Source organism: Ochotona princeps, chromosome 21, assembly GCF_030435755.1.
Source record: "Ochotona princeps isolate mOchPri1 chromosome 21, mOchPri1.hap1, whole genome shotgun sequence".
NCBI classification, from domain to species: domain Eukaryota; kingdom Metazoa; phylum Chordata; class Mammalia; order Lagomorpha; family Ochotonidae; genus Ochotona; species Ochotona princeps.
In genome coordinates, this window is record NC_080852.1 from 35,968,945 (window position 1) to 35,982,222 (window position 13,278).

Genomic DNA, 13,278 nt, shown 5'->3' on the forward strand with positions numbered 1-13,278 from the left:
CATTTCACTCAATCTCACTTTTGGTAGGGAAACACCCCACATTGTAGGTGTGTGCTTGGATGAGCAGCTTCAATTCTCCACACTTGACTGCTGGTCAGCTACAGGTGGACCGGACAGCCCAGCATCCTGGGGCGGTCACAGGGGCAGTGAGAAAGTCTTCCAGCACATAACACCTGCCCTATCGGTAGCCTGTCTCCCTAACAGTGACCGTCATCAGAAGGCATCTGTGGGTAGCCCCGATAGGGACAGTGGATGTTCAGATCTTCCAGAAGGAGTCTTCTTCTGTTGTGCTAACATGGACACAGTAATAGTGGTATCTAGAAAACCTGCAGTGAGGATGAAAAGACGACATACGTGGCATTCAGGGCAGTGTCTGGAAGCACTAAGTGTGTGTTAGGAATATTACCGTTTGAGTCTCCTGTTTCTTAAAGCTTTTGGGCTCCAGTGTCTTCAGATAGCCTCCCCAGTTTGCTCCAGTTGCCCCCACTCCCTCTTGTCCTGTGCCCAGACTGACTCCCTGACCGGCCCTCGGAGTCTCCTGGTGTGAGCCTGGTGATTGCAGCCTGTCTGTCGCGAGGCACAGAACTCAGGGCCACAGAGCCAAAGGCCCAGGAGAGCTGAGTCCAACTGCCCCAACCCCTCTTCCCAAATAAGCCCATCCCTGTTTAATTCCCCCTCGATGCTGAAGAGAAGCCCCATGCCCACAGGGACAGATGTGTAAGCACAAACTCTGAGATGATCGGGAAATACGTCTTTTATTATTGGGAAAATTGTCACAGACTGGGGAGGCACCCAGAGGGTTCCATATGAGCCACAACTAGCAGGGCCATGTTCCAATATTCTTACACCACTCATTTCTGCAGCCACCACAGCACTGCACCACAGGGGTGTCTCCACTCACCCATGCTCCCCCCAGGCAGAACGTGCCTTGTGGGCCGGGGCTCTGCCTGAGAACAGGTGAAGCCCCTGGGCCTCAGAATGGGCAGGGAGTGGACACTGAATTTGGACACCAAAGCTTTAGTTCAACACCCTCTTCTGGCCGCACTCTGGAGATCCTAAAGGATGCAGAAGGGCCACCCTGGCCAGGGCTCAGGAGAGGGAGCAGGTGGTGGCATTGGTGATGGCCTGGGACCTGCCCGTTACCTGCAGGGCATGGTGGGACCATGGGAAGTGTTAATTTACAGACTGGCTTTTCCCATGTCTTTGGAGGAAGGGGTCAATCCTGGGGTATGTGTATGTACAAGGGGCTCATGTGTGTTCTCCAGGATTTGAGAAGGAAGGAAAGAGGGGTTCATTAGGACAGCACACAGGGTTCAGGACATTTAGTCCCCAAATTTGGCCTTCCCAGAGCTGGGCTCACCCCTGCAGGGGCTGCCGGGCCCAGGCCGCCCGCCGACCAGGGTGCTGCCGCTTCGCCTCCATACCCGGGCCCTGACTCAGGTCCTCCAGGAGCCCCAGCAGAAGGCCTGCCTGAACACAGCCTCCCTGGGGACCACAGGGACCTCCAAGGACCTTCCTGCCTGGATGCTGGCGTGTCTCAGGCATCAGTGCTCCTTCTTCCTTCACTTCCTCTTCCTCCCAGGCCCTTTGGACCTGGGGATCCGCCATCCTCCTGCCTGGGTGCTGCCTCTTGATGACAGCATCCTTGAGCCAGGGGGAGCGCCGGCCAGGGTGCTGCCTCTTGTGCTGGGTCCCGGAGGCCTCATCCTCTCGCCGGCCAGGATGCTGCCTTCTGTGGAGCCCTGTAGCCTCCTCCTCATCCTCCTCCTCCTCTTCCTCAACACTTTCCTCTGCCTCCTCCTCCCTTTTGCCTGGATGCTGACGCTTGGAAAGCCAGTCAAGCTGAGGGACCTGGGACTCTGTGGAAGGAAAGAGGCCAATGAGGGGTCCCCAGTCCCTGCAGTAAGTGCACCTGTCTGAGGACTCACCTCAGCCTTCTCCCAAGCAAGGCCGAGTTCCTGCAGCTACCCCAGACTCCCCAGTCTGACGGGCCTCAGAGACGCACACAGGGTCAAAGTCAGTGTTTCTGTGTGAAAAGGTGGTAGCCCGGATCCAACTAAGTGAAGGGTGTGAGGTCAAACAGCAGAGCCTGGCACACAGAGGCCTGGGAAGCAGTTCTTTCAGCCTTACTCCTACCCCAATCACGGTCTTCCTGATGAAGGTTTGTCCTCTAAAGGAGGGCCCTTTGCAGATGATTTCAGAGCTTCTAAAAGGCAAGACAGCCAAGCCTCTCTCTCCGCCTCCCCTCTGCCTGCAGATCTCCCCTTCCACTTCTTGTTCCTCACCTGAGAATTCCCCCTGGTCTCCTCGCAGCCTCTGGAGGTCTTCCCGGAGGAGGAGAAGTCGCTCTGCCTGGCGTAGGAGTTGGTCCAGGCCTGGATGCTCGGGGCCCTCTGCCGCCTCTTGTTGGACTGATTCTAGTTGAGACCCGCCACTAGGAACACCCGTCAGGGTCAAGGTCAAGGCCAGGGCGAGCAGCAACCAAGGGCCAGGCATCGTGGCTTCTGGGATGGGGCAGAGACAAAGCAGAGCATCAGCAGAGCATCAGTGAGGATCCAGATTCCACAGCCCTAAGTCCACTTGTGGCTGAGATTCTATTTCTAATTGAAACTTTCACGATTGCGCTAGGAATCTCATTCCCGACGCAAAAATCCTAACTTCTCCGCTCATCCCAACGCGAAAACCCCTGTTCCAACTCCTGCCAGGGAACCCAGACTCGCTCGGCGCCCCACGCTCCCAGGTCCAGGACGCGAGAGCACAGTGGGCAAATGTCCCTCCCTGTTTGTTCCCGGCCGCGCTGCTGGGCATGCAGAGATGCAAGCGAAGCACATCCCCAAGAAAGCGCTGGCCCGGGAGTCAGGGGGTGGGACGAACGCAGAGGGCGGGAGCAGCGGCTCCGGGTCCCGGGCTCCCGGGCACCACCTGCGAGCGGACCACCGTCCGCAGTGCTTACCTGCGGGCCCGTTCGGGGTTCGGGGCCTCTCGGTGTGCAGCTGGTGCGCCGAGAGTTGGCGAGCGCTCACAGGACCGCGAGCGCTGGCTGCGCGCTCCTTGGCTGGGCTGCTTCTTATACCCTGGCGCGCGCCGGCGGCTGCGCCGCGGGTGAGGTCAGCGGGGAGGGGTCGCGGCCGCCGAGACCCGGCGCTGACGGCAGCAGCCCGCTGGGACCCGCCGCCGGCTGCTCCGGAAATCTGGGGCGGGGGCGGCGAGAACAGGCGGGGAGCGAGGAGGCACGAGGTGCGGGGCTGGGGTGGGGTCGCTTCCGCCAGCAGCGGAGGGGGAGTGTCTGTGAGGACACTGTCGAAGGGACAAGAGAGACGCAAAGATGCCAAGGGAAGCAGTCAGGATTAGAAAGCGGCTCAGGAGGCGAGGCTGGAGGTGGTCCAAGCCAGAGAGCACGGGCAACGCGGACACAGCACGGTGTGAGGACTGGGAGAGTCTCACTGGGGGAGCTCCTGGTCCGGTGGGAGTGAGGAGGGCGCTTTTCGAAAGTCCAAAACTGTGGACTACAACCGTACAATGGGGAGTTTTGACTCAGAAAAAATATCTTAGATGATTTATTTGGAAGCTAGACAGACACAGAGAGCTCTTGCATGTGCTGGTTCACTCCCCAGATGGCCACAAGGGCTTGGCTGCAGGAGCTCAGAGCCACAAACCCATCCTGCTCCCACGCGGGTGCAGGGTTCCAAGCCCTTGGACCTTCTTTAACTGCCCTCCCAGGCCTACCATCAGGGAGATGGACTGGAAGTGGAGCAGCTGGGACACAAATCACTTCCCATATGGGATGCTACTGTCACAGGCTGCGACTTGATTTGCTGTGCCACAGTGCTGGTTCCCAGAATTTTTTGGTTTTGTTTTGAAAACAGAGTAAATAATGTTTTGTTTTGATTTTTTAATATTTGTTTATTTTTATTGGAAAGTCAGATATACAGAGAGGAGTAGAGACAGAGAGGAAGATCTTCCGTCTGATGATTCAATCCCCAAGTGACCACAACGGCCGGTGCTGCACCGATCCAAAGCCAGGAGCCAGGAACTTCCACCAGGTCTCCCATGCTGGTGCAGGGTCCCAGGTCCTTGGGTCATGCTTGCCTGTCTTCCCAGGCCACAAGCAGGGAGCTGGATGGGAAGTGGAGCTGCCAGGATTAGAACCGGTGCCCATATGGGATCCCGGCATGTGCAGGGCAAGAAATTTAGCCACTCGGCCACCGCGCCAGTCCCTAAACCATGTTTTCAAATCAGGAGAACGTGGGCCTGGCATTGTGGTGAAGCCTGTGGCTGGTGAAGCTGCAGCTTGGGACACTGACATTCTATGTCAGAACCCTTATTCGAGTCCCAGCTCCTCTGCCTCTCCTGCAACTCCCACTAACGCTCCTGGGAAGGCCTGGGGACACCATGGGCTGTAGACACGGAGCAACTCTGGATGTTAGAAGAATGAACACTTCTAGAGTCCTCACCTCATTTTCAGATCAAAATATTGAGATTCCTGATCGGGGAGATGGCCTCCTTCAGCTTGCCAACATCCAGGTTCAGGTGGTTGGCTCAGGGTCAACTGTTTGCCTGCAACCCAGGCTTAAACTGCAGCCAGTCTCTGGGATATGAAGAAATGCTACTAAAGCTATGTCCTAAGTCAGATGGCTTGCTTTTCACGCACAATGGCAGGCTTGCCAATGGACATGATCTTTTTGAGCAATGTTTGGCAAGGTACCTCCCACAAGATGATCCTGCTGGGGTTTTTTGTTTTTTGCTTTGTTTTGTTTTGTTTGCTTTTACCCTATAGATGCTCCCACGTGATCAGGTTGTGTTCACAAGAGCCTTCAGCATGGCCTGGTTGACAGGGACTGGAACTGGAGCTGGCCTGCATGTCTCAAATCAACCAGGGCCCATTCAAAGCCGTGGGGTCCCATGCTGCCTTCTCATGGCTGTTCCTCATGTTCTGAAGGGGAAGGAGCGCCGAGATCCATTAAGTTAAAAAGCAAAGCGGAGAACAATATGTGCAGCTCACTGCCATCCATGGGGGGTGGGGAGATGGGCTGTTATGCTCCCACTTAGCGCGGGGGACCTGGGGAGCCAGGAAGGGACGAGGCTCGCTCCTTAGCGCCAGCCCCAGTGCTATTTGAGTTTTTTCACTCTTCACATTACCTAGCCACAAACAAATAGTTTTACCCAAAGCTGAAACCTCAGCGATCCCATAGTAGACTCCGAAGGAGCGTTGAGCTTGTGTAGATGGACACGCTGCCCTGTGGAGAGGGACACACCGGGAACACAGCCCTCAGGCGAGCATTTTTGGTCAGTCTCCAGAGTCAGAAACTTGACTTGCCTGTCTGGAAGAAAGTTGCGGGTGGCTGGAGAGGAGCCAAAGAGCCCAAGCCAGGGTTAAGCTTGTATCTGATTATTTGACACACCTGGGACCTTGTTGCTCTTGGAGTGCCCCCCATGCGGGTGGGCCCAGGGTTAGCCAATTCCTTGAAAAGAAACAATTCTCCTGGGAACATCTTTTTGTGATGTAAACCAACCTATCCACAGCCCAAACCCCTACAGAATCTCACATTCGCACCAGACCCCCGGGCCAGAAGCCACGGAAATGATCCACCCAACCAATCCCGAAGTTGCTGCTTTTCTTGTGCCTTCCACTGCCCGACTATGGGGCACCTGTCTAGAATTGTGCCTGAGATCTGTGCGGATGCTGAAAATATTTGTTGACTAAAGAAATGAAGGTCAGTGGTTGAACTGAGAATGGAAACTCTTTCCAGTGGATTTGGTGTCGATGAAGTCATTGCTCAATTCTGCAAGAAATCCGCGGCAGAACAGGGAAGGGCAGGAAAGGGTAGATCCCACGGGCTTTCTAGTTCTGGAGCATGGAGTTTGGGGGTTCTCCAGCCCCACAGGCTCAAAGCAGGGGAGAGAGGTTGTCCTGTTCACTCCACCCAACCCTCTAGCTACCCACCAAGTAATAACTGTTGGGTTGCTCCTTTAGCGAATTCTGTTACCTTGGTTTCCCCCTCCCACCACCTCTGCTCTACTTGGTTATGTTTTCTTACTAAAGATCACTTTTAATAGAAAGTAGTCGGATGGAATAAATGTCTGAAACCATCGTTAGAATATACAATGTGACGTCACAAAGGCCCCCAGGAGAAGAGTGAGACCTGCTTTGTGAAACTTGTCCCACAAAGTTTGGATCTGGGGATATTTTCTTATTCTGTTGGGGACAAAGGAAATGCTGTAGGGGGTCTGGGGTGGGAGGCAGGGTGGAGGTGGGACTGCTGGTAGACTTCTAGCCATGAGGAAGGCGTCTGTGGCGGGCATATCTGACACCTTGCCATCCATCAGGTCTGCCGGAGATGACGCGCCCCACCCCTGCCTCCGCTTCTGTTATCGGGAGGAAAATGAAAACCCAGTCCCAAATCATTGTGCTATTTGGGTATATTCATCTTGCTGTCAGCTGCAGGTTCTGCCCCAACGTTCCAGGCTAATTAGCAGCTTGTATTCAGAATACATGGAGCCTGACCTCGGATATTAGAAGTGGGGGAGCAGACATGAATACAGCAGCGACACTGGGCTGTGAGTCAGGGTGACACAGGAGGGGCCAGGAGAGGTCCTACAGGTGCTGACCGAGTCCTGCAGAATGGCCGGACAAGCTGCCTGCTGTCCCTCCCCACAGTCCCGTGCCCGTTTTCACTGCCCCATGAGAATTCATGCATGCATCATGGAACGGACGCCAAAGCTTTGTGCCCCCCATCCCCACCCACACATCTTCATCTTTGGAATTCCTGTAACAGAAGACCGCCTCCTTCTCTCCAGGGAATTGCCTTATTCCTGTCGAGGACACCTCCCAGTGCCCAGCATTGGCACACGGCCCAGAGTGGCCTGCAGGATCCTCTCTCTCCTAGGAGTGGAGGGGTGGATATTGCTGCAGTACTGGGACCAGATGGCTGAGAGGTGCCTGCTGCCCTGCTGGACCCTTGCAGGGCGTCCTCTTTAGGGTCAGGCTTGATCCTTTTTGTTCTTCCCATGGGTCAGGACTGCTGCTCTCAGCTCAGCCAGCTGGAGCTTGAGTCCTGACAAGGCCGCCGCCTGCTCCTCCTCTCCCTCTTCTGCGTTTGGACCTCAGGAGAGTCGCAGGAAAGCGAGCTGGAAGAAGGGCAGAGATTGGCAGAGGGAGGCTGTGACAGGGAAGAGAAGGGGTATCACTGGGACAAACGAACATCAAAGACAACTAAAAAAACAAAGAGATCCACTTGGGGACCCTAAATTATCCCCTAAATGTTCTCTCTGTGATCACAAAGGCAACTTAGAGGAGGTCGTATTCCCATCTGTATAGGCGGTTAGGATTTTGTCTGGTCAGCCTCCATCTCCATCCCCTTTTTCTCATAACAAGGCCCCGGTTTGCAAGACAGAACCACGTTCCCTACCCTTGAGGGCTGGTGTAGAGTTGTTATCAGATCAAGACCGAGCCAATCAACAAGAAGTTCTGGCTACAAAGAGAGCTCTTGTAAGAAGAGGTGCTTGGGCCCAGTGGCATGGCCTAGTGGCTAAGGTCCTCACCTTGAATGCGCTGGGATCCCATATGATTGCCAGTTCTAATCCCGGCAGCTCCACTAACTCTCTATCTCTCCTCCTCTCTGTATATCTGACTTTGTAATAAAAGTAAAATAACTCTTTACATAGATTTTTTTTTAAGATTTATTTTTATTTTATTGGAAAGGCGGGTATACAGAAAGGAGAGACAGAGAGGAAGATCTTCCGTCCGATGTTTCACTCCCCAAGCGGCCGCAACGGCTGGAGCTGAGCCAATCCGAAGCCAGGAGCCTCTTCTGGGTCTCCCACGCAGGTGCAGGGTCCCAATGCATTGGGCCATCCTCGACTGCTTTCCCAGGCCACAAGCAGGGAGCTGGATGGGAAGCAGGGCCGCCAGGATTAGAACCAGTGCCCATATGGGATCCCGGTGTGTGCAAGACGAGGACCTTAACCACTACGCCATCACGCCGGGCCCAAAAAATAAAATAAGTCTTAAAAAAAAAAAAAAAGATCTTCCATCTGCTGGCTCACTCCTCAAAGGCCTAAGGACCCGCGTCAGCCTCTGCTGTTTTCCAGCTCTTTGGGAAGTGGAGCAGCGAACACAAACCAGCACCCTCATGGGATGCCGGTGGAGAATTAGCCTGTTGAGCCACAGTGCCAGCCCCTGGACCCTTTAAATGTGGCTCATCTCCCCCGTCTCATCCATATGCAGTCAAAGAGAGGTCAGAAAGCTTTAAAGGATGATAATGCTTCAGGTGACTGAGTCAATGAATAGATGAATGAGTCAGGAGTGAATAAATGAGTAACTACAGGAATGAGCCAGTGAGTCAGAAGTGAATTGGTTTCTAGTCCTAGGAGCACACAGAAATAGCACAAAAAAGTAGAGCACAATTGTGTGCCAAGACACATGGCATTCATGGTGTGCTAGGTGACATGTTTCCATAGACAGCAGAGGCTCAGCTAAACTTGCAGTGTTAGGTGAGGCAGACCAGAGGCCTGAAGAGAAGGGGGCAGAAGGCACCCAGGAGGGGGGCACCATGTGCAGATGGAAGGGTGGAGTGGCCAACAGGAGAGTCCCCCTCCCTCCTCACAGGTGTGCCTTGCCCTCACCATCCCTGACGCCGTCATCAGTACTTGGTCCAGGGTTACCTGTGGGTGTAGATCTAGGACACAGGTACCAGGGGAGGAAGTCACAAGGAAGGGCTGCCCCCAACTTTGCCCCACAGCTGGGCCAGAGAGGCCAGACCACAGCCAACCAGCGCAAGCATCCTAAGATTACACAAGCCAAAAGCCAAGACTGGACACCTCTCCAGGGCTCCCCTGAGGGCTCAGCTGGCTACTGCAAATGGATTTTCCTGTATCAGTTGTGAAGTCAGAGAGCAGCTCTGGACAGCCATGAGTGATGCTCTTACAAGCTAGGGCTTCTGAGCCAGGCTGGAGAGCGGCTCATGGGTGCAGAAAGGACTCTGGAATCTCACAGACCCAGTTTCCATTGCCACCTGGTCATATGGAGCATAAACTGGTGTGGCTAAATTGTTCTTAAAACAGCAGCGATGTGTCTGCTTATGGTCCAGGGAGTAATGCATTCATTATTGGTCAGAGTCCTGCAAGGAGGTAGTTGGCAACCTAAAATTAGATGCCTGGATAGAATTTAATCAGGGGTTGTTGCGGAGAGTATGGGTAGAGTGCACTCCTGTGCAGGTAGACAGGGCATGTTAGCATTTCTAAGCCCAGGAGAACCAGGAAGGCAGCAGTTACCAGGAGCCCAGAGAAACTGAGGATTCCACTGAGGCTGTCTCAACAGGAGCTGTAACTGTAAGCTGGAGGGACCCTACAAAGAGGCAGCCAGGGGTGCCTTTCTCTCTTCAGCCACCATCGGCTGGGCTACCCCCACTGAAGGGAATCAGGGGCCTCAGGAGCTGAGCTGTGAATAAGGTGGGGTTCCAGGCACAGGGCGGGCTGGAGAAGGCTGGGGAGCCCACCTGGATTGTCTAATGGAGCAGTCTGTCACTGGGGATGCTGAGAGCCCAGTTGATAATAAGCTTGCAATCCCTCCCCATGAATTCACTCTCAAACCCTTCTCTTCCAGAAGCCTGGCTCACGTCGCTGTGTTAATTGTAGCCAGTCTTGGAGGAGCAGGACCAGCTCAGCCTCCTGAGGGTGGGGCAGACATGACTGCTGCTTGCTGGGGAGGGGGCTTGGGCAGGACTGGATGTGGGACGGCGGGTACCACAGAGGCACCTCCTGCAGCAGGCGCCACATGACTAATGAGCGACTCGCTTAAAAGAAATTAAAAAACGAAAGTTTAATAAATTCTGGCTGGAGTCATGCAGACAGCCCAGCCCTCGCCACCCTGAAATGGAGAGTCATTCCGTAGCTCGCATCCTGAGACGTCATAAGCAGACGCATGCTTCAAGAGAGCCTCATAATTGTGTGGCACTGTCTCTTCTGTGCTCAGGGCACAGGCAGAAGGGCGGGGCTGCCTTGGATGGTGGCTGGGGCAGAGGTTGAGGTGAGATGGGACACTCATAGCCACCTGTTTGGGCCATGCTACAGACAGAGGCCAGAGTTATCCTCTCCTGGGAGTGTGGAATTGCCAGCGAGGTGGGTGGGAGGTGATGATCTCCTTTTCTTAGCACACACAGAAAATATTAGGGGTACCCAGCACACACAACAGTCACAAAGAAGCACACACAGGCCCGGTGTGGTAGCCTAGCGACTAAAGTCCTCACCTTGCACATGCTGGGATCCCATATAGGCACCAGTTCATATCCCAGCTTCTCCACTTCCCATTCAGCTCCCTGCTTGTGACCTGGGAAAGCAGCAGAGGACAGCCCAAAGCCTTGGGGCCCTGCACCCGTGTGGGAGACCTGGAAGAGGCTCCCGGTTCTTATCTTCAGATCGGCTCAGCTCTGGCTGTTGTGGCTACTTTGGTAGTGAGCCAATAGATGGAAGATCTTTCTCTCTGTGTCTCCTTCTCTCTGTAAATCTGCCTTTCCAACAAAAATAAATGAATCTTAAAGAAAAAAGGAAGAAAGGAAGAAAGAAAGAAAGAAAGATGCACACACAAAAGCAAAGGTGTAAATGGGCCATGCTGAGTCACAGGCATAAGCGCCTTGAGCAATGCATGTGGGGACCCAGACTCACGCAGGGACACAGACGCACACACAGGAACACACACCAAGGACACAGGTGTGCACATAAAGCCAGTAAGATAAACACATGCAGGGATGGGCGTGGGGACCCAGAGACACACACTGACTTGTCTGGGCAGAGGGGCAGCCCCTCGGCAGGAGCAGGGTGCTCACTCAGGCACAGTGGGCATGTGGAGCTGTGTGCAGGAATCCAGGCACCACACGACCCTGCAGGGGGGATGGAGGCTGGTGGGAGAGATGGCTGGACCCGCCCCCTCCGAGCTCAGCCTGGGTGTGGGGGCGTGGTGGACGGCCGAACACCAGGTTTGTCCATCTGTGAGCTCCTTTGATGCTTACAGCCTCCCGCAAAGCACCATTCTGGCCCTGAGGAAGAGAGGAATTCTGAGCTGTCCCAGGTTTAAATTGAGGAGGCAGGTGATGCAGAGGCAGGACCAGCAAGGAGCCAGTCACTGATTAACAGATGCAGGCCTGAAAGAGCAAAGCACAGGTTCACATATGTAAATACGTGGTTTAAAAGTACTAATTAGGTCTAGCATGATGGCTCCATTGACTAATCTCCTTACAAGCACCAGGATCCTTCATGGGTGTCTGGGCTGCTCCACTTCCCATCCAGCTCCCTGCCTGTGGCCTGGGAAAGCAGTCGAGGATGGCCCAAAGCCTTGGGGCTGTGCACCCATGTGAGAGACTCGGAAGAAGCTTCTAGCTTCAGATCAGCCTAGCTCTGGGTCTCCGAACTTCTCCAGGTTCTCCCACGTGGATGCAAGGTCCGTAGCGCTCCTATCCTACCAGTAGATTTTTCTTGCCAGAGCCTGGGGTTCCTGGAAAGCCCCTCAAGACCAGTGTCCAGGTCAAGGTGTTGCCTGCCACAGGGATGATGGCCTCATGAGCTGTGTGGTCAGGGACCCCTCAAGGCAGCTCTACCCCCTCAATTGCTGGAGTTCATGTTAGAAAGTGGCTGATCTGCAATCCTCTGCACGGCTGGGAGATGGTGGCCAGTGAGGACCTGGTGACGCTTCTAGTCCAACAGCCGCTGCATCTCTGAGTCTCTCAGAGTTTGTCTCCCTGCTGCTCACACCCAGCAGGGACTCCCAAGGCCATCTCAGTCCTCCCACCCCCATTTCATCCTGGTCACAGCCAGGGGTTTGAATGGGGAACAGAGGTTCTGTGGCCTGTCACAAATACTCAGCAAACAGAGCTGCTGTTCGTGAGATGATGAAGGATGCCATGGGGTGCAAAGGGGCGGGGAAGAGTCTTAGCTAGTCACACTGAGCAGATGCCTTGGGATGGAGCAAGCGGAGACCCAAGAGGAAGGACAGCCAAGGGCCACGTGATGGACACTGCAAAGGAGGAGGGTGTATGAGCATGCACCACACTCAGGGAGCAGTGAGGAGGGGCCCACGCCTGCAGCTGGGGCTGTTGGGACAGGCCCTCGACACCAAGCCATCGAGGGCTCTGCAAGCTGCTAGCCAGGATGGCAAGGAGTAGGGCTCTGCGTGCACCACTGGCACCATCCAGGCAGGCAGCTCCTGGGGGAAGGCGGCTGCTGGAGCCTTTAGGCTCACACCGCCTTCCCTTGGCTGGGCGAGGTCTGACCACACAGCATGTTCTGCCCAGGATGGTTGAATCAATTAAAGGCGCTGGCAGGAGGCAGCCGAGTGTGTAATAGCCTTCACTGCTTCATTAGGGACCCTGTGTTTAATTTAGATAACTGCACTGCTTGGGAAAGGAGAAAATGGAACCCCTAGGAATTGATAGGAAGTGTGTCTCCATGGCTTCACACAGAGCCCACCATCTGGCTGTCCACACGGCATCCCCACCTTGCTATCTGGGTCTCCGTGTGCTCCCCTCACCTGTACCTCCCCTCCACCTTACCTGAGTCTCCATGTGCCCTCCCCCACCCACCTGAGTCTCCCTGTGTCCCTTCCACCCATCTCTACCTCCTCGCTCACCCTTAGGCTGTCTGATGATTGGGTGTGAATTAGCAGGGCTGGGCTGGGACCCCCAGGTGATGCGGATCCAGGTGGCTCAGAGCTCACGGGAGCAAGTCTACTGAGGAGGGGCACTGGGGTGAAATGTGACTGGACCCCGATGGTCTGCTTGCTTGTACCAGCTGCACCTGGGCCAAGTCCATCCCTGTGGAGGACTCTGAAGCCAGAGCCAACCAGCCCATGATCCGTGTTGGCAGGAGGTTGGTTCCCAGCACGTGTTCATCCACACCTTCACGAGGTCGGGCAGAAGTCTGTGTCAGTTTGTGTTAGCCCAGTGGTCCTGGTGGGGAGCGGGGACGCGAGCAGACAGGCTGGGTTTCTGGGGCATGACCAGGAGTTGACCTGGTGGAGGAGAGGAGAGGGAGGAGTTTGGGCTTCCTGCCCAGGCCAGGGGGTCTGCTCCCCGAGCTCCAGGTAACCCGGGGTTCCTTGGGTTCTCCACCTGGCATGCCAGGGCTACAGACTTCCTCATGTCATAGTTAAAGTTCTGCAGGTCAGCCGGCAGAGTCTCCAAAACGAACTTCTTTGTTCCTTGAATTTTACTTCGTGGATTTTTTTTCTGGGTCTCTGGTCTATTATTCTCACATTTAATTAATGTTCCACTTGACTAATAAGATACA

The 13,278-nt window shown here is 54.8% G+C and overlaps 1 protein-coding gene across 1 annotated transcript; it reads right to left on the reverse strand.

Moving 5' to 3' along the window:
• Positions 1 to 741: 741 nt before the first annotated feature.
• TRH (thyrotropin releasing hormone) lies at positions 742 to 2,532 on the reverse strand. The gene is made up of 2 exons (XM_004581674.2): positions 2,286 to 2,532; positions 742 to 1,859 (listed from the first exon to the last, which is right to left on the reverse strand). The coding sequence occupies exons 1-2, from the start codon at positions 2,494 to 2,496 to the stop codon at positions 1,357 to 1,359; spliced, it is 714 nt and encodes a 237-aa protein (XP_004581731.2). The 5' UTR covers positions 2,497 to 2,532; the 3' UTR covers positions 742 to 1,356.
• Between the last annotated feature and the right edge of the window lie 10,746 nt (positions 2,533 to 13,278).

Excerpts from the sequence above, each read along its gene's own strand:
- TRH (XM_004581674.2), bottom strand. The coding sequence starts at position 2,496 with ATGCCTGGCCCTTGGTTGCTGCTCGCCCTGGCCTTGACCTTGACCCTG. Across the intron at positions 1,860-2,285 it reads AGACCAGGGGGAATTCTCAG|AGTCCCAGGTCCCTCAGCTT; the intron begins GTGAGGAACAAG and ends TTCCTTCCACAG.